This window comes from Monoraphidium neglectum (assembly GCF_000611645.1).
Source record: "Monoraphidium neglectum strain SAG 48.87 unplaced genomic scaffold scaffold00424, whole genome shotgun sequence".
Lineage (NCBI taxonomy): Eukaryota > Viridiplantae > Chlorophyta > Chlorophyceae > Sphaeropleales > Selenastraceae > Monoraphidium > Monoraphidium neglectum.
In genome coordinates this window covers 14378-28540 of record NW_014013204.1, presented here as the reverse complement: position 1 = coordinate 28540, position 14163 = coordinate 14378, and the positions used below count along the sequence as shown (strand labels likewise).

At 65.3% G+C, this 14163-nt stretch overlaps 4 protein-coding genes across 4 annotated transcripts in view; 2 read left to right on the top strand and 2 right to left on the bottom strand.

Moving 5' to 3' along the window:
- Positions 1–634: 634 nt before the first annotated feature.
- Positions 635–1003, bottom strand: MNEG_3384 (hypothetical protein; the record flags this gene model as incomplete). Its single annotated transcript, XM_014048144.1, has 1 exon — positions 635–1003. A coding segment is annotated over one exon (369 nt), but the record flags the coding sequence as incomplete, so codon positions are not given.
- A 1593-nt stretch (positions 1004–2596) lies between these two features.
- Positions 2597–7476, bottom strand: MNEG_3383 (hypothetical protein; the record flags this gene model as incomplete). The annotated part of the gene is made up of 13 exons (XM_014048143.1): positions 2597–2725; positions 3104–3260; positions 3533–3691; positions 3945–3969; positions 4243–4315; positions 4599–4709; positions 4931–5131; positions 5440–5519; positions 5861–5972; positions 6282–6439; positions 6723–6868; positions 7047–7191; positions 7422–7476. The coding sequence occupies 13 exons, from the start codon at positions 7474–7476 to the stop codon at positions 2597–2599; spliced, it is 1551 nt and encodes a 516-aa protein (XP_013903597.1).
- A 1170-nt stretch (positions 7477–8646) lies between these two features.
- MNEG_3382 (short-chain dehydrogenase/reductase SDR) lies at positions 8647–9879 on the top strand (the record flags this gene model as incomplete). Its single annotated transcript, XM_014048142.1, has 3 exons — positions 8647–8751; positions 9081–9329; positions 9712–9879. The coding sequence occupies 3 exons, from the start codon at positions 8647–8649 to the stop codon at positions 9877–9879; spliced, it is 522 nt and encodes a 173-aa protein (XP_013903596.1).
- Positions 9880–10536: 657 nt separating this feature from the next.
- MNEG_3381 (hypothetical protein) overlaps positions 10537–14163 on the top strand; it is a gene marked incomplete at both ends in the record, with an annotated part of 7310 nt that continues 3683 nt past the window's right edge. Inside the window, 6 exons of the mRNA XM_014048141.1 lie at positions 10537–10846; positions 11099–11602; positions 11720–12352; positions 12595–12721; positions 12949–13023; positions 13291–13438. Coding sequence (XP_013903595.1) covers positions 10537–10846; positions 11099–11602; positions 11720–12352; positions 12595–12721; positions 12949–13023; positions 13291–13438 — 1797 coding nt within the window. The remainder of the gene's footprint in view (positions 10847–11098; positions 11603–11719; positions 12353–12594; positions 12722–12948; positions 13024–13290; positions 13439–14163) is intronic.

Below are 14163 nucleotides of genomic sequence, written 5' to 3'. Positions count from 1 at the left end.
GGGGAGGGGGGTGCAGTTGCTCACATAGCTCCGCCACACACGCCGTCGCGCACGAGCGGCGCCGCTGCGACAAACGCGGCGCGGCCGCCGCTCACAGCCGCGACGTCGGCGCCGCACGCGACCAGCACGCCCGGCGGCGCGCCGGCGACGACGCAGCGCGCCGCGGCCGCGCGCAGCGCAACGTCGCACACGGCCACTGTCGGCTCCACGGGCCAGTGCTCGCAGCCGGATAAGGAAAGCAGTCGCGCGGCCGACGCCGCCGACGGGGAGACGGCGCGGCGATGCTCGGGGCCGCCGCGCGGCGCCTGCGGCGCCTCTGCGGGCGCCGCCTGCATTATCACAGCAGCCGACACCTGTTGTGTCGGGTCGCCGGGCGCGTGCCGTGATTTTGTTGCGCGGCATTCGGGCGAGAGGTCGACACATGCGGGAGTTGCTGCCAACATGCACCTACACATACCTCTACGTAAACATCCTCTCAACGCATAGGCAACCACACACACACACACACACACACACACACTCACACATGCAGCACACACGCACACACACACAAACACGCATGACACGACGACAACAAAAAGGTGCACAACCTGGCCAAGTCATTCACACGTGCGCCCCCCACACACGCAATCACCTCGAAAAGCCGGCAGCACAGCTGGGTCGTCTGGTCAGCAATCAGCATGGCCTGTGGCGGCGCGACAAGCCGCGCAAACATCTCCGCGCAGCAGCTGGTGCGCCGCACGGCCCCGCACCCCCGGGAGGGGCTGCCGGACACGTGGCCGGAGCAGCTTGAGCGCGCGAGCTCCTCCGCAGCCGCCGCGGCGGCCGCCTGCGCGTGGAGGGCGGTATCGGCGGACGCCCGGCGCACGCGCGTGCGGGCGGGCGCGAACGGGCGCCACGGGGCCGCCGCGGCCGGCCGCGCCGCGGCGGCGTCGGTAGCTGCGGGGAAAGGCCGGAGCTTGGCGGCGGACGGCGTGCTGACGAGGATCGTGCAGTCGTTCATGCTGCGGCCCCTGCTGGATCTTAAGCTATCTTCACTGGGCCGTGGCATTGACGAGCAGGACGGCTGCGCGGCCGGGGGCTGCCCAGCCCAGTGTGCAGGCCTTCGGCACGACGAGCTGCTTTGCTCAGCGTGCGCCCCGCCGCGAAGCCCTGACGACATGGGGCCGTCGTCGCCGAGAGCACGACAAGAGTCACTAGAATAGCAACCACCCATTTTGGGGTGGGCAAGAAGGCTCCGTGTATCCCACTTGGGCGAGTTACTCCCATCCACGACAACGACCAGGCCGGGACAGAAACATGCCCAGCATAGTAATCACGGATACTATGCGCAACACTGCCGAAACGTAGAACGGCTTGTGCTCGTCAAATCATCAAGACTGTCAGACCAAGGCAAGATGGCCCCCTGCGTTGTCATAGGTGTATCGGAGGGAGACTAGGGTTTTGTGTAACATGATTTGAAGAGGTATGAAGCTATCACCGGAAAAGAGCTTTGCAGCGGCAGGCCAGCGTGCAGCGCAACCAGTGGTGAAGGGCGCCCAGCCTCCTGCGCTGGGAACTCACCACCGCACCACTTCATTGCCCCACTGCACACAAGCACATGCGGCCCCAATCTCACGACCGGCCCATGTGGTTGTGCATCGTCATAGCCGGCCGACGTCGCCGATCCAACGCCAGTCACCCTTTGTTGATTGAGAAACCGGCCTGCTCAGGCGGCCGCGTCGTGGTGACCCTAAGGCCACAGCGACACGCAGCTCCCGCGGCCTGCACTCCTCACAGTACACTCCACAAAGCCACCGGTACACGGCGCCCGCCGACTGCATGTGCTCAGCGGGGCCGCATGTTCATTACATGCTGAGAAAGGGGCGGGGCGCCGCCAGCCGCTCAGTTCTGCGGTGGGGGAGCCCTTGCTACCGACGTGCGCCCGTGCGAATGGGGTCTGGGTGGGTGGGGGAAGCCCCTGTATCCCATTTTCAAGACGCTTCGACATTGATCACAACCCTTGCCTCAGAGAGTACCCCGCCCGGACGAAGAACGTCGATCGGTCATCACGTGTACCATCAGCCAAGGTGGCGATGTGCCTGCATGCTTTGCGTGCTTTGCAGAGGCGCGGCCTGCCGCGAGCCCGCATGTTGCCGTCCTGAGGGGCTTGTACTGTTGACGGGCCGCGCCGCGCAAGCGCGCCCCGCATGTCGCAGCAAAACGGCAACGGCAAAAGCCGCGCATACAACGTGCGGGTCCGAGGTCCGGCGCTTGCGATTTTATATGTGTGTATACGTGTGCAACTGATATTGTCATGTGCTCTGTGCATTGCAAGGGTAGTTGATAGTCTTTGTGGTAGCGTGACACATCTGACGTGTGGGGGATGTCATAGCCGGCAAGATCACGTGAGATTAAGCGAGATTGCGAACGACTTTGGCAGAGACATGTTGAGCAGGACAGCAAGACAGGATCGGCAAAAAGCGCACACCGGGCGCGAAACGCCAACTAGCAGCAAATATCGTGAGCATTCCTCAATCCGGAAGGGGGTGGGTGTAGGTGGGGGGCGGCACGACGCATCACGCCGCGCCAGCGTTGACGCGCGGCGACGCCCTTTCTACCAGCCGGTGCGCGGCTGGCACTCATCTGGCGAGTCTGCGCCCGTGACGGTCTCGTCTGCGGGCTTGGGCGGCTGCACCCAGAAGCTGGTGTTGTAGATCCCGGCCGGGGCCTTGGCGCCCGCGGGCTGCGACACGGGGGCGGCGACAGGAGGAGGGGGGCGTAAGTAGAGGCGCCAGAGTTGCAAGCGGCACGGCCATACTATGGCTGGGCCCGCAGCCGTGGAACGCGGGAGCAGTGCGTTGAACCACGCTGCATGAACGCATTTGGAGGGAATGCAAGCCGACAGGGGCCCTGATGACGAGACACTCCCGGGACTCCAGTGCGTAATGAGCACAGTCACTGCTCCTGCATCCCATCCTTTCGCTTGTAATCCAGCCTCTCTCACAGCTCCACAGCCAGGTCGCCGACCGCACGTGCATCATTATACATTCCACTCTGCGCCATGTGTGCTGGCGGACACCTGAGCAACCTCGGCAAAGTCAAACCTCTGAATTTGACTCACCAAGAAGTCGTACAGCAGCACGTTGCACCAGTGCCCGGGCCCCTCTGAGTAGCCGGTGCTCCCGGCCCACTTGGCGGCGTGCAGGGGGCCGCATGTCAGGGGCTTCAGCTGCCCGGCAGCTTCCAGGTCCCGCACCATTTGCAGCTTGTCGTCGGTGCTGTGGGAGAGGATAATGAAGGGTTCAACATTAATAAGGAAGGCTTTCAAAAGGGGGCACAAGATCGGTCGGCGCGTATCTGCCCCAGAGGGGTTGCTGGTGCGGTTTTGTGCCTGTGACGCAGAGACGCTCCTCTACCGTTTGCAATCCCCGCATCCTCGCTGTGGAGTTAGCTCAAAAGAAGACGCAGCCCCGTCTGGCAGGATCAATGCAGTTCTGCACTTTTCGGTGCGGTACGCATGAGCCAGCCCTCGCACCCTGCTGCCCCTCACCAAGTTGCATTCTTCAGGCATGTCTTGCCGTCCACGCTCGCGCACTGGGGGTGGCCCGCGGGGCCGAAGAAGCGGAAGGGCACCTCTGAGAATTTGCCCAGCTGCACCGCGCGCTCCGGGAAGCAGCGCCACGCGGTCGTGCACACCTTGCAGGATTGACTGGGGGGAGGGCGCGAATGGGGCGGGCGCGAGCTTGACTCTGGTTGGCCAGTCCGGGGGTGCAGAACGCAGCAGGATCCAACAAGAGCCCCAAGGTCAATGACAGGTGTGGCGCATGCATGGTCTTTGATGCTGCAGACAAGGTCGAGACGAGGTTTGGCTTTGCAGAGTTCAAGCCTAACACCCGCCCAGCGCGCTACTCCACCCCTCTGATCGGCGTACACCCTATCAGCACCCCCCGCCATCTTCTCACCTGCCGGCCTGGTCTTGGTACATCCCTGCGAGGCATTTTACAGTCCGAGGTGGGGCGGATTTGAGGGGGATGGTCACAAGCGTGCGCGCCAGGACAGCTGCGGTCCCAGGATTCAAAATGGTGAAAAGGTGCGATGTTCGCAAGAGACACCCGACAATGGCCGATCTAGGGGGTCAAGGCAGGTGAGACATGGGGACACGTCCAGGCAGCCACCGCCCGCCCGGGCTGCGGCCGCCTCGAAGCCTAACAACTGGGGCAGCGAGCGAGCAGGAGCCCGGCCGGCGTGTGGCGGACGCACCCTGGGGGCAGTCGAGGCACTGATCACTGTCCTGGGGCGCCCAGCTCGGCTTTGTGGGCGGCAGGTACGTGCCCTGCGCGCATCAAGGGGACGGCATGGACCAGCGGCATGGGTTTGCTGCCATGCATGAGCCAATACTCAGCAGGAGCTCGAGCCGAGCCCTTGGCCAAGGCCGCTGGCTGCGCCATACCACTGTCTGCCATGCGCGCCGACCAACAGAACACAACCTCCTAGCAGGCGGTGACTGCAATGCTCAGCACAAGGCCAGAGGCCAGCCGCCCATGGTCGCACATACAGGCGTTCGCAATCCACACCCGCCCACGTGCCGAACCAGCAAGCGGCGCCTTGGTGCTCACCACCACGCAGGGCGTGCACTGCAGCGGCGAGCTGTTCCGCTTGGCGATGGTGCCGGGCGGGCACGGCCGGCAGCCGGCGGCGGCCCAGCCCGAGTCTTTGTCAGAGGGGCACTGAAGAAGTCAAGCGGGGGCGGAGACATGTGTGGGGAACGGCATCCAGAGCGCGTGTGCGCGCCAGGCAGCAGGCTTGCTTCTGTCATGCATACAGTTTGCCCTCAGCACCCCATGCATACTCTTCCATTACATGCATGCTCATTTCACTCTGCCTTGCCACCCTATGACTGCCCTCCCGAGCCTCGAAACCCCGCCGCCCCCGCCCCCGGCGCGCCCACCGCGAGGCAGCTGCTCAGCAGCGCCGACGCCGACCCGTCGCCGCCGGGGCCGTCGTCGGCGCTCCTGAACGTCCCAGGCGCGCAGGGACGGCACTGCACGCCGTCTGATGCCTTGGGGGCGATGGCCGCGCCGTAGAAGCCCGGCGGGCAGCCTGTAAACTCGGGGCCGACCTTGCAGGTCGCGGATTGATCAAGGCAAATCTGGAGAAAGAGGGCGAGGTGGGTAGCGCAGAGTGGACGGGTCAAAGGTGCGTCGTGCGCACAGAGCGGATGGATCAACGATGCGTCGCGGATGGGTGGAAGCCCTGACACAAAACAGCCAGAGGCGAAGCGGCTGGAGACTTTCGGTCTACCCTGCCGTGAGTTCAAGCCTGCCGCCCCAACGCACTCTCAATCATCACACACATGCCGTGCACTAATCACGCGCCGCACGCTGTGCAGGTCAAGGTTAAGGAGGTGCGTGGCATGCCCATTCGCACGCGCCGCGCTTGGGTCTGCGAGCCCTTCACCTCTATTTGCTCCTGCGCGTTCTGGTCAAAGTTGCTCCACAGCACCTGGCCAGCGCCGCACGCCCGGCAGGACTTGACGCCTGAACGCGAGCCGCGGGCGGAGTGTGGGAGCAGTGGGTGTGCCGCGCGACGTGTGGGTGGCGTTTTTTGTGAGGTGGGGGGAGTAGAGAGCGCTGGGCGGGGTGGGGGGGGGATGAAGGCCGTACTGATTGCACAAGCATAGCCCAAATTGAAACGGCTCATCACAAATCAAAAATGAAGGGCTTATCCTGTTGTTATCCTGTGTGCCAATTGGTTGAAATAATCTGGTCAGGAAGTGCGCGTGCAGGTGAGGAAGCACCAGCATGCATGGCGCACACTCAGGCCGGCAGACGCTTGCAGGCCCAGTGCAGCCTGGGCCTGAACAGCCGAATTCGCCCACCCGCCGTGCAGTTTGGGGGCGTCGTGCCGAGCAGGCAGCCGGTGAGCAGCTTCAGGGTCGTGGTCTCCGTCCGCTGGGTCCGCGTCTGCTTCGCGCCCTTGCACGCCGGTTGCTGCGCAAAGAGAGCGCGTGGACGCCGAGCAGGGGCGGGATGAAAACACTTGAAACGGAGCTACGGCGAGTGTTGGCGCGGGAGGGGCGGTGTTTTCGAGGCGCCTCCGGCAACGCCCATAGTGGTGGACGCGCGCTCAGCCTCTTGCCAACCTTGCCCGCCACCCGGCTCGAACCGCCGCGTTCCACCGCCCCCCTTCACTAGCACACACACCCCTGCCTCCCCACCAGACTCCTCACGCCGCGACCAAGCGTTCCGCGCCCACCCACCCAAACACCCACGCACACACGTGCACACGTGCGCGCTCACCTGCTTGTCCTCCATCATTGTGAGGGTCAAGCTGCCCTTTGGGCCCTGCGCCAGCCGCCACTCGGTGCTGACGGCCCCCTGAGCCCTGTCCTTCGAGTTGGGGCACGCCACGCCGGCGAGCCGGGAGGCCAAGGCCTTGCGCACGAGCTTGGTGGCGCCTGTGGGTCACATGGGCGGCCCCGTGCGCGTGCGAGGACGTGTGTGCGGGGTTGTGTGCGCTTCGGGAGGAGGACTTACCCCCTGTTTTGCGGTAGCGACAGTGAGTCCATCTGGTGCGCCGGTGCCCCGTCGTTGCATGTATGCACGTATCCGGCTTTGATCCGCACAATGCTCCCCAGCTGTCAGCTCGCCCCCACAGCATATGCTCGGTTTCCGTCCAGAGGCGTCTGCCGCGCCGCAGCCCCCAGGTCGCCAAAAGTGTGCATGCTGCCGCGGCTTCACCTGTATTGAAGTCGAAGCAGTCGCCGGGGCTCCCCTGCCCAAATAGCTGGGTCCTATTGGTCGCGTTGTCCTGCCGGCGGCAGGGGTCAATGCCCGACAGGCTCTGGAGGCACAACGCCTGCCCCTTGCCGTCCGCGCCCTTGCCGCTGCGAGATGGGGGCAGGGAGGAAAGGAGGATCACTGAACGCCGCCACTTGGGAGCCCAAAAGTACCATAGACTGGCGCCAGCACCAGTCCAGCCGCGACACCCCATGCCAGCGGCTGCTGGCAACTGAACCGCACCCGGTGCGAGCGCTGGCCTGCCTGGCTGGCAGCCACTCTCACCCGTATGCCAGAAGGTACTGCAGAGGGCCCGGCGTCGGAAGGGAGTACTTGGTGGGGCCCGAGCCGGCCGCCGCCCAGCCGCCCTTGTCGTTCATGACCAGGCTGCTGATTTGCACGCTGATGTCACCAGCCTTGAGTATCGACGCTGCGGGTGCAGGAGCAGGCGCAGGCGCAGGCGCAGGCCGGAGGGTTGCGGGGCTTGTGCGTGCGGAACGAAGGCGGGCAGGACGCGCTGGCGTGGATGGATGGCGGCTGCCTGAGCACGGCTGCTGCTGCTGCTGCTGCGGCTGCGGCTGCGGCGAGGGCGGCAAGGGCAAAGAGCGAAGCAGCCCATGCTGCAACCCACAAGCAGCCACAAAGCGTGTGGAAACGCACCTTCGAGACATGCCCGTGCTCCCTGCAGCAATATCGAAGCCAGAACGGCCCTCATGGCGATTCGACGTGGGCACCAGATCCTCGCTGGCCAAAGTCGGGTGACACTGCACTCTTGGCCTCGAGAGCTGCAGAACGTCCGGAACATCACTATCGTAGACGAAATGAGATTGGGCCAGTCATGGGGCGCTGCCAAAGCCCAAGCTCGAACCAAGTTACTTCAGGTCACCGTTGCTGGGTGGGAAGGCACAGGCGATAAGATCAGGCAATTCAAAAGCGTAGCTCGCTTGCTGATGTCGTGGAAGTCTAGCTTGTCTAGAGGCAGCTGGTGTGACCCACCAAAGATTTTGGTTTGGACCTGGAGGGCGTGCCAGGCGGGCACGCAGCATCAGCAGCAGCTGCAGCACGAGCAGCAGCAGCAGTGGCGTCCGCTCGACGACAGCAGCGCTAACCGCTGGTGTATCCTCCTGGCAGCCTTAAGGTCAAGCTATGTCCTCTGCAGGCGCGTCCAGCTGCCCGCGATTTGTGGGCCGCGTGGCAGTGGTTACCGGTGCTGCGAAGGGCATCGGCGCCGCCGTGGCGCGGCGCTTGGCGGCCGAGGGCGCCGCCGTGGTGATCGCTGACACGGATTTAGAGGGCGCTCAGGCAGTGGCACAGCAGCTGACACTGGAGGGCGGCAAGGCGCTCGCGATCCAGGCGAGCAATGGGATGGTCCCTCCAACCTGCATTGCAACGGGTGACTTACAGCTGCTGCCTCACACGGCATCGGCGTCCTTATCTGCGGGAGGCGCTTCCGCGGGCCCCTGTGCATCTGCGTTATGGCGGATGATTTGAAACGGCACGCATGTATGCGGCGCAGGTGGATGTGTCAAAAGAGGACCAGGTGGAGGCCTTGATGCAGGCAGCAGTGAGCTTTGGTGGCGGTCGGTTGGACCATTTAGTCAACAACGCCGCCAGGTGTGTATGTGTCAGTGTGTTACATGAGTATGTGTGTGTGTGCAATGTACGTATGTGTGTCTGGTGGGTGCATGTGTGGGTACATGCGTTTGTGGATGTGATTGTGCGTCGATGTGGAGCTGTGTCCAGGACTCCTGGGCCGATGGGTCGGGGCGGGCGTGATAGGAGTCACAATCACCATAATGACAGCCATAAAGCATAGTGAGGCCACTCACCGCCGATGTAATCGGGTGCAGGAATCCCAACACAGTTGCCGGGAACTCTCAATCGTATGCACGTCGCGCTCGCACGCCGCAGGTTTGTGTTCAGCAGCGCGCTAGACGTCACAGAGGCGGACCTGGACCTCTCTTTCGCCACAAACGTCAAGGGCTACACGGTGAGCCTGACAGGGCCCTCGTCAAATTATTTTAGTGGGCAGCAGGGTCAAGCATGGGTGACCCATACAGCACGGCAGGGGTTGGCCCCTGCCGGTCCTAGCCGAGCAGCAGTGGCGTGTGCAAGCACACGCGTGCCAGCCCCTGTTGCCGGATGGGATGAAATTGTCGGCTGGGACAAATCAAGAAACGGCTCTGGCTGCATTTACGGCGGAGCACCCTGCGTGACCCATCAGCTTTCGTCCTTCCGGACAGCACAGCACACCCTGGCAGCCGCTCACGCGCGGCGCCGCACCACACGGCCCCCCCTCCTCCTCGCGCCGCGCCGCAGTTTTGCATCAAGCACGCCGGTCGCGCCATCAAGGCGGCCGGCCGTGGCGGTGGGTCCATTGTCAACCTCGCGTCCATCTCGTCTTTCATAGCGCAGCCGGGGTTCGTGCCCTACTCCGCCTCCAAGGGCGCCATACTGCAGCTGACGCGCTGCTGCGCCCTCGACTTGGGTCAGCATGGTATCCGAGTCAACGCCGTCTGCCCAGGGCCGATTTTAACGGAGGCCACTGAGAAGCACGCTCACTCACAGGTATGCTGGTTTAAGGGGTGTGCAGTACTGTAGAGAGAGGGCGTGGCGGTGTTGTGGCAGTGCTGGGCGAGCCTGTTTCATAGTTTGTCGGGGCAGACGTTGTTTGCGGTGCGAGCTCATGGCTGCATCCCTGCAGATTGCGTGCGGATATCCCACGCTGCAATGGTTGTCTAAGCCCGGCTTGGCCGATCAGGCCTTGTCGTCGCGAGCCAGGGGTGCTGCCGCGCTCTTGCGGCGCTGGCCTGTCTGCGCTTCCGTCTCACCCTATCCTCTGCGAGACCCTGTTTGCCTGTGCCCCCGCCTCCTTTTCTTGCGCTGCGCCCTGGGCGCCTGTTCAGAGCCCGTGCGTCGCCTCGCCCCTGCGTCTTCCCTCATTGTACAGGGAAAGGCCCCTGATCAGATCATGAATGAGATGAAGGGCGGCCTGATCATCCAGCGCATGGGCTCGCCCGACGAGGTGGCGGGCGCGGTGGCGTTCCTGCTGTCGTCGGATGCGTCTTTTATCACCGGGGCGGTGCTCATGGTGGACGGGGGGATGACGGCGCTGTAACGAGTCGTGGCGCGGGTGACGCGTCCCGGGACGGCTCGGCCCGATCATGCAGTGGGTGACGATTGACGGAGGACAGCGTAATCAGACGGCGGTGCTGCAATGCGCGGGACGGCCAGGGGTTGTGCGGGCTGGCGGGCCGCGTGCGAAGGTGACAGGGGCGCCCGGGGCTGGTTGCAGTCCGCCCCATGGCGCTTAGTCAAGATGACGAGCAGGGCCATTGTGCTGTTGTTCAGCCAGTATGGCTGATCTGTGCCTATCCAGCACGGCGTAGCACGGCGCTTTTGAGCACCCGGGGCGTGTGTGTGCACGGCGCCGGCACTGGGCGTGCAGGGAGAACAGCACTGAAGCGGCGGAATTGAAGAGCATGACATGCACGAGTGGAGGGCAATGTGCACTTGATCAAATCACAACCACAAGCTCGCATCGCATCACTTTGTGCAGCTCATCGCAGTCTTTGTCGCGTCTGCGACTGTTGTTGCGCCAGATTGATCTGGCGCAATAATTATTCAAAAGCCAACGTGTAGCGCATTTGACACACAAGCTGCTCAATCGACCTGCAGCCTGTCCGGTCTGCACAGCGGCGCGTGCTGTTGACAGTCAGGGGAATAGCGGTAGTCGCCGACGCAGGCACCCACAACGCCGCGTGCCGCGCCAGCCATGCACGTCTTCCGCGTCACCATCCTCGAGGGCCGCGGCTTCGGCGGCGATCTCCAGGCGCTTATTTGCAGCGCCCAGTTCGGCGGCGAGACGAAGACCACCGGCTACAGCGTCGGCGGCGACGCGCACGCCTGGGGCGCTACGCTGATGTGGGCCGTGGAGGACCGCGGCCAGCTGCGGCGCCTGCAGGCGAGCGGTGCAAGCGGCTGCAAAGTCAGCGTGCTGAGGCGGGACGGCGTTAGGCTGGGCTGGGTGGTGCTTGACCTGCGGGACGCGAAGATGCGCCATCAGTACGGCAAGAATGCTGAAGGTGGGCGGACGCTTGCGCGTCGCAGCGGTTGTGTCGCGCGCGCATGTGTGTGTGTGTGTGTGTGTGTGTGTGTGTGTGTACGTGCATGCAAGTACATGGATGCGGGTTGTCGCATTTATCAAGCTGGGGACAAGCGGTCAGCGTGAGCTGGGTGCTGCAGCGGGCTTGTTGTGCAACGCTGCGTGGTCCGCATCTCCAGCAGAGCGCCTTAGGCCGCCCCTTCCGCCCTGCCCATGCGGCCCTGCCACGCAGCCGAATGGCTGCAGCTCAGCGGCTCCCGGCTGCAGGACGCCCCCAGGCTGCGTGTCGCGTACAGCTTTGGGGAGGACCCGCCCCTCGCCTCTCCCGAGAGCAGCACCTCCAGCCTCCTCCCCATCACAGCCCCGCTAGGCGCCCCCGCCGCGGCGCCCGCCGCGGCCGCGCCGGCCGACGCGGCTAGGCCGCAGCGGCCGGGGAGCCTGCGGCGCCGCAGCGGCGGTGGCCGGGGCGTGGCGGAGGCGCAGCGTTGGGGCCGAGCGCACGTGGACGACGAATGGGAGGAGCAGCGAGGGTTGTCGCTGGGGCGTCAGCAGCCAGATCAGGATTCTGCGGGCTCCACCGGGCTCAGCCTGAGATCTGACCTGCCCAAGGAGCGAGAACGGCTGCAGACTGACGCCGGCGCGGGTGCCGGCGACGTGGCCGCCAGGGACGACGCGGGCGCCTCGCACGCGCCTGCTGCGGCTGGCGGCAGCGGGGGCGGCGCGCAGGCCGGTGCGGGTGAGCGGGGGAGTGGGGCCGAGCCTAGTGAGCACCGGCTGACGAGGATGGTAGACGGCGAGTTAGGGGTGAGGCAGCTGCTGGTTGCGCCCTCGGGGGTCGAATCCGGACATGCAGAGGCCGGCGCGGCGCAGGTGCAGGTTGTGGAGAAGGAGGAGCAGGAGGAGGAGGAGGAGGGGGTGAATGAGCCACAGCAGCCACAGGAGAGCCAAGACGCAGAATGGGCGGAGCACAGGCAGCGGGAGCGAGAGCAGCAGGAGCAGCAGGAGCAGCAGGAGCAGCAGGAGCAGAGGCAGGAGGAACCGCAGCAACGGCATCAGGAACAGGGGCAGGAAAAGAAGCTACACGAGCTGCAGCACAAGCAAGATCGACAGGCGGAACGAATGGATTTGCAGCAGCAGCAGCAGCAGCAGCAGCAGCAGCAGCAGCGGCAGCCGTCGCACCAGGCGTCGCCAGCGTCGCCACCCCGGCAACAGCAGCAGCAGCTTCAGCAGCAGCAGGGGCAGCCCCCCCACCAGGCGTCGCCGGCGTCACCACCACAGCAGCAGCAGCAGCAGCAGCAGCAGCAGCAGCAGCAGCAGCAGCAGGAGCAAAGGGCAGCGCAAGCTGTGGAGCGCGCAGAGGCGCCGCGTGACCCTGAGCGCCGCTTCTCCCTGTCCATCGACGTCCGTAGCCTGCAGGCGGGGCGCCGCCTGCCCGTCAACCTGGCGACCGCCTACGTGCAGGCACACCTGCCCGCCGAGCTGCTGAGTGAGGGTCAAGGGTTCAGGGTTTAGGGTTTAGGGTTGAGGTTCAGCCGCGAGGTGGCGGCATTGAACATCCGGCTTGCGATCTCTAGCGGATGCTGCGGGGTGCTGGTGCCACTAGGCAGGCGCAGGCTGCCGGGCTTGCGCATCCGACTTCCATCCAGCCGAGCAGGCACAGCACACAACACGGCCCGACTGCTCAGCCGTGCCCCGCCCCTCGCCCCCGGCGCGACCCCCTCCCCGCAGGCTTCCTGGCCGCCTGCAACGCGCGCGTCCCGCCACGCGCGGCGCCGCTGCGGACGCGGCCGGCGGTAGAGATTGCCCGTGGCAGCGAGGGCGCGCTGCCAAACGGCCACGTGTCCCTCGAATTCAGGTGGCCGTGACGCAGCATGCATCCGTATCTGTCTCCCGGCGTGTGCGCTGCTGCCATCAGGGCCGGCAAGCCGCCCGGTGGTTGGTTGTTTGTACGATTGCACACGACTTCTGCCCACCACCCCTTCACCTGGCCGTCCCCAGTTGCCCGGCCGTTGGCTTCTGAAAGCGCTCGGCTGCTCCGTCCAACCGAACCCCCTTTGTTGCGCCCGCGCCCCCCTCGCGCAGCTGTGGCGTGATGGCGCTGGCGTCGCTGCTGGGTGGGGAGCCGCGCCTGACCCTTGAGGCGTGGCACAAGGAGAGGTGGGCACCGCGCCATCCCTTAATCTCCCCTTTGCGCGAGCCCCCAAGTTTGCTGCTCCCCACCTTGCCGCCGTGGGCCCGGCGCCCCGCACCAGCTGCATTCTCATCGTCTCTCAGGGCGGCGTGGCTGCATCCTCCATGCGTCGGCCATCGGGGTTTTGAAAACGCCGGCGGCAACGGCGGCATGTGCAACGATTTTCTTGCGCTGACCTGGCACGCTTCAACCCGCTTTGCCCCTCCTGCCGAACCCGGCGGCCCGCCCGCCAGGTTTGGCGCGGACACGCTTCTGGGAGTGGCATCCGTCCCGCTGTCAGCGCTGCTGCAGGAGGCCTGGGTGGACGGTTACGCGCCCGTCTTGGCGCTGATGACGCGCGCGGGCGACGGCGCGCTGGCGGGGGCAGAGGAGCGCGTGCAGGTGCGGGGGCGATACGAGCGTCCTCTGATTTGCACATGTTGCGCATCACGGAGGTGTTTCGTTTTTGCCGGTGTGTGTCTGCGGAATCCAGGGTAGACACGGGAGCTTTGCGGCAAAGAGCTTGCTGCTGGGAAATGCAGTTGAAGCTGGAAAGGGGGAGCAAGCAAGGGGAAGCCGTGCCTAGACTTGGGTTATGTTAAGCAACCTGCGTGATGGGCAGCCAGGGGCGTACCTGTCCCCATGCTGCTGCCCTCACTGCTGGGAAAGCAGCTATGCCATGAAATCCAGGCTGCCTGACGGCACAATCTGCGTCATGATAGACATCAGCCCGGAGTTTCCCGTTTGGCGCCTTGCCGCAACACCTCTGACGGGCTCCACGCTTCCTTATGCTCCCTTGGACTATCCCTTGGGACACTGGGGCGGCCGCCGCACCAGGTGGCCCTGCTGCGGGTGGTGATGTCACTTGAGGACCGCGGCCCGGCCAGCGACCCACCACGGGGCGCGGCGTCGCCCGCGAGGGCGCCCGCGGCCGCGGCTGTGGCGACGAGCCCCGGGGCCGGTGGCGGCGGTGATCTCGGGCGCCGCTCGCCGCTGCCGCTCGGGCCGGCGGCGCGGCCGCGGCGGCTGCCTTTTGCGCCGGAGGGCGCCCCGGTGCAGCAAACCCTGCACGAGGAGCGGGCGGCCGGCCCGGCCACGGCGCCGGCGGGCGCGCCGGCTGCTGATCC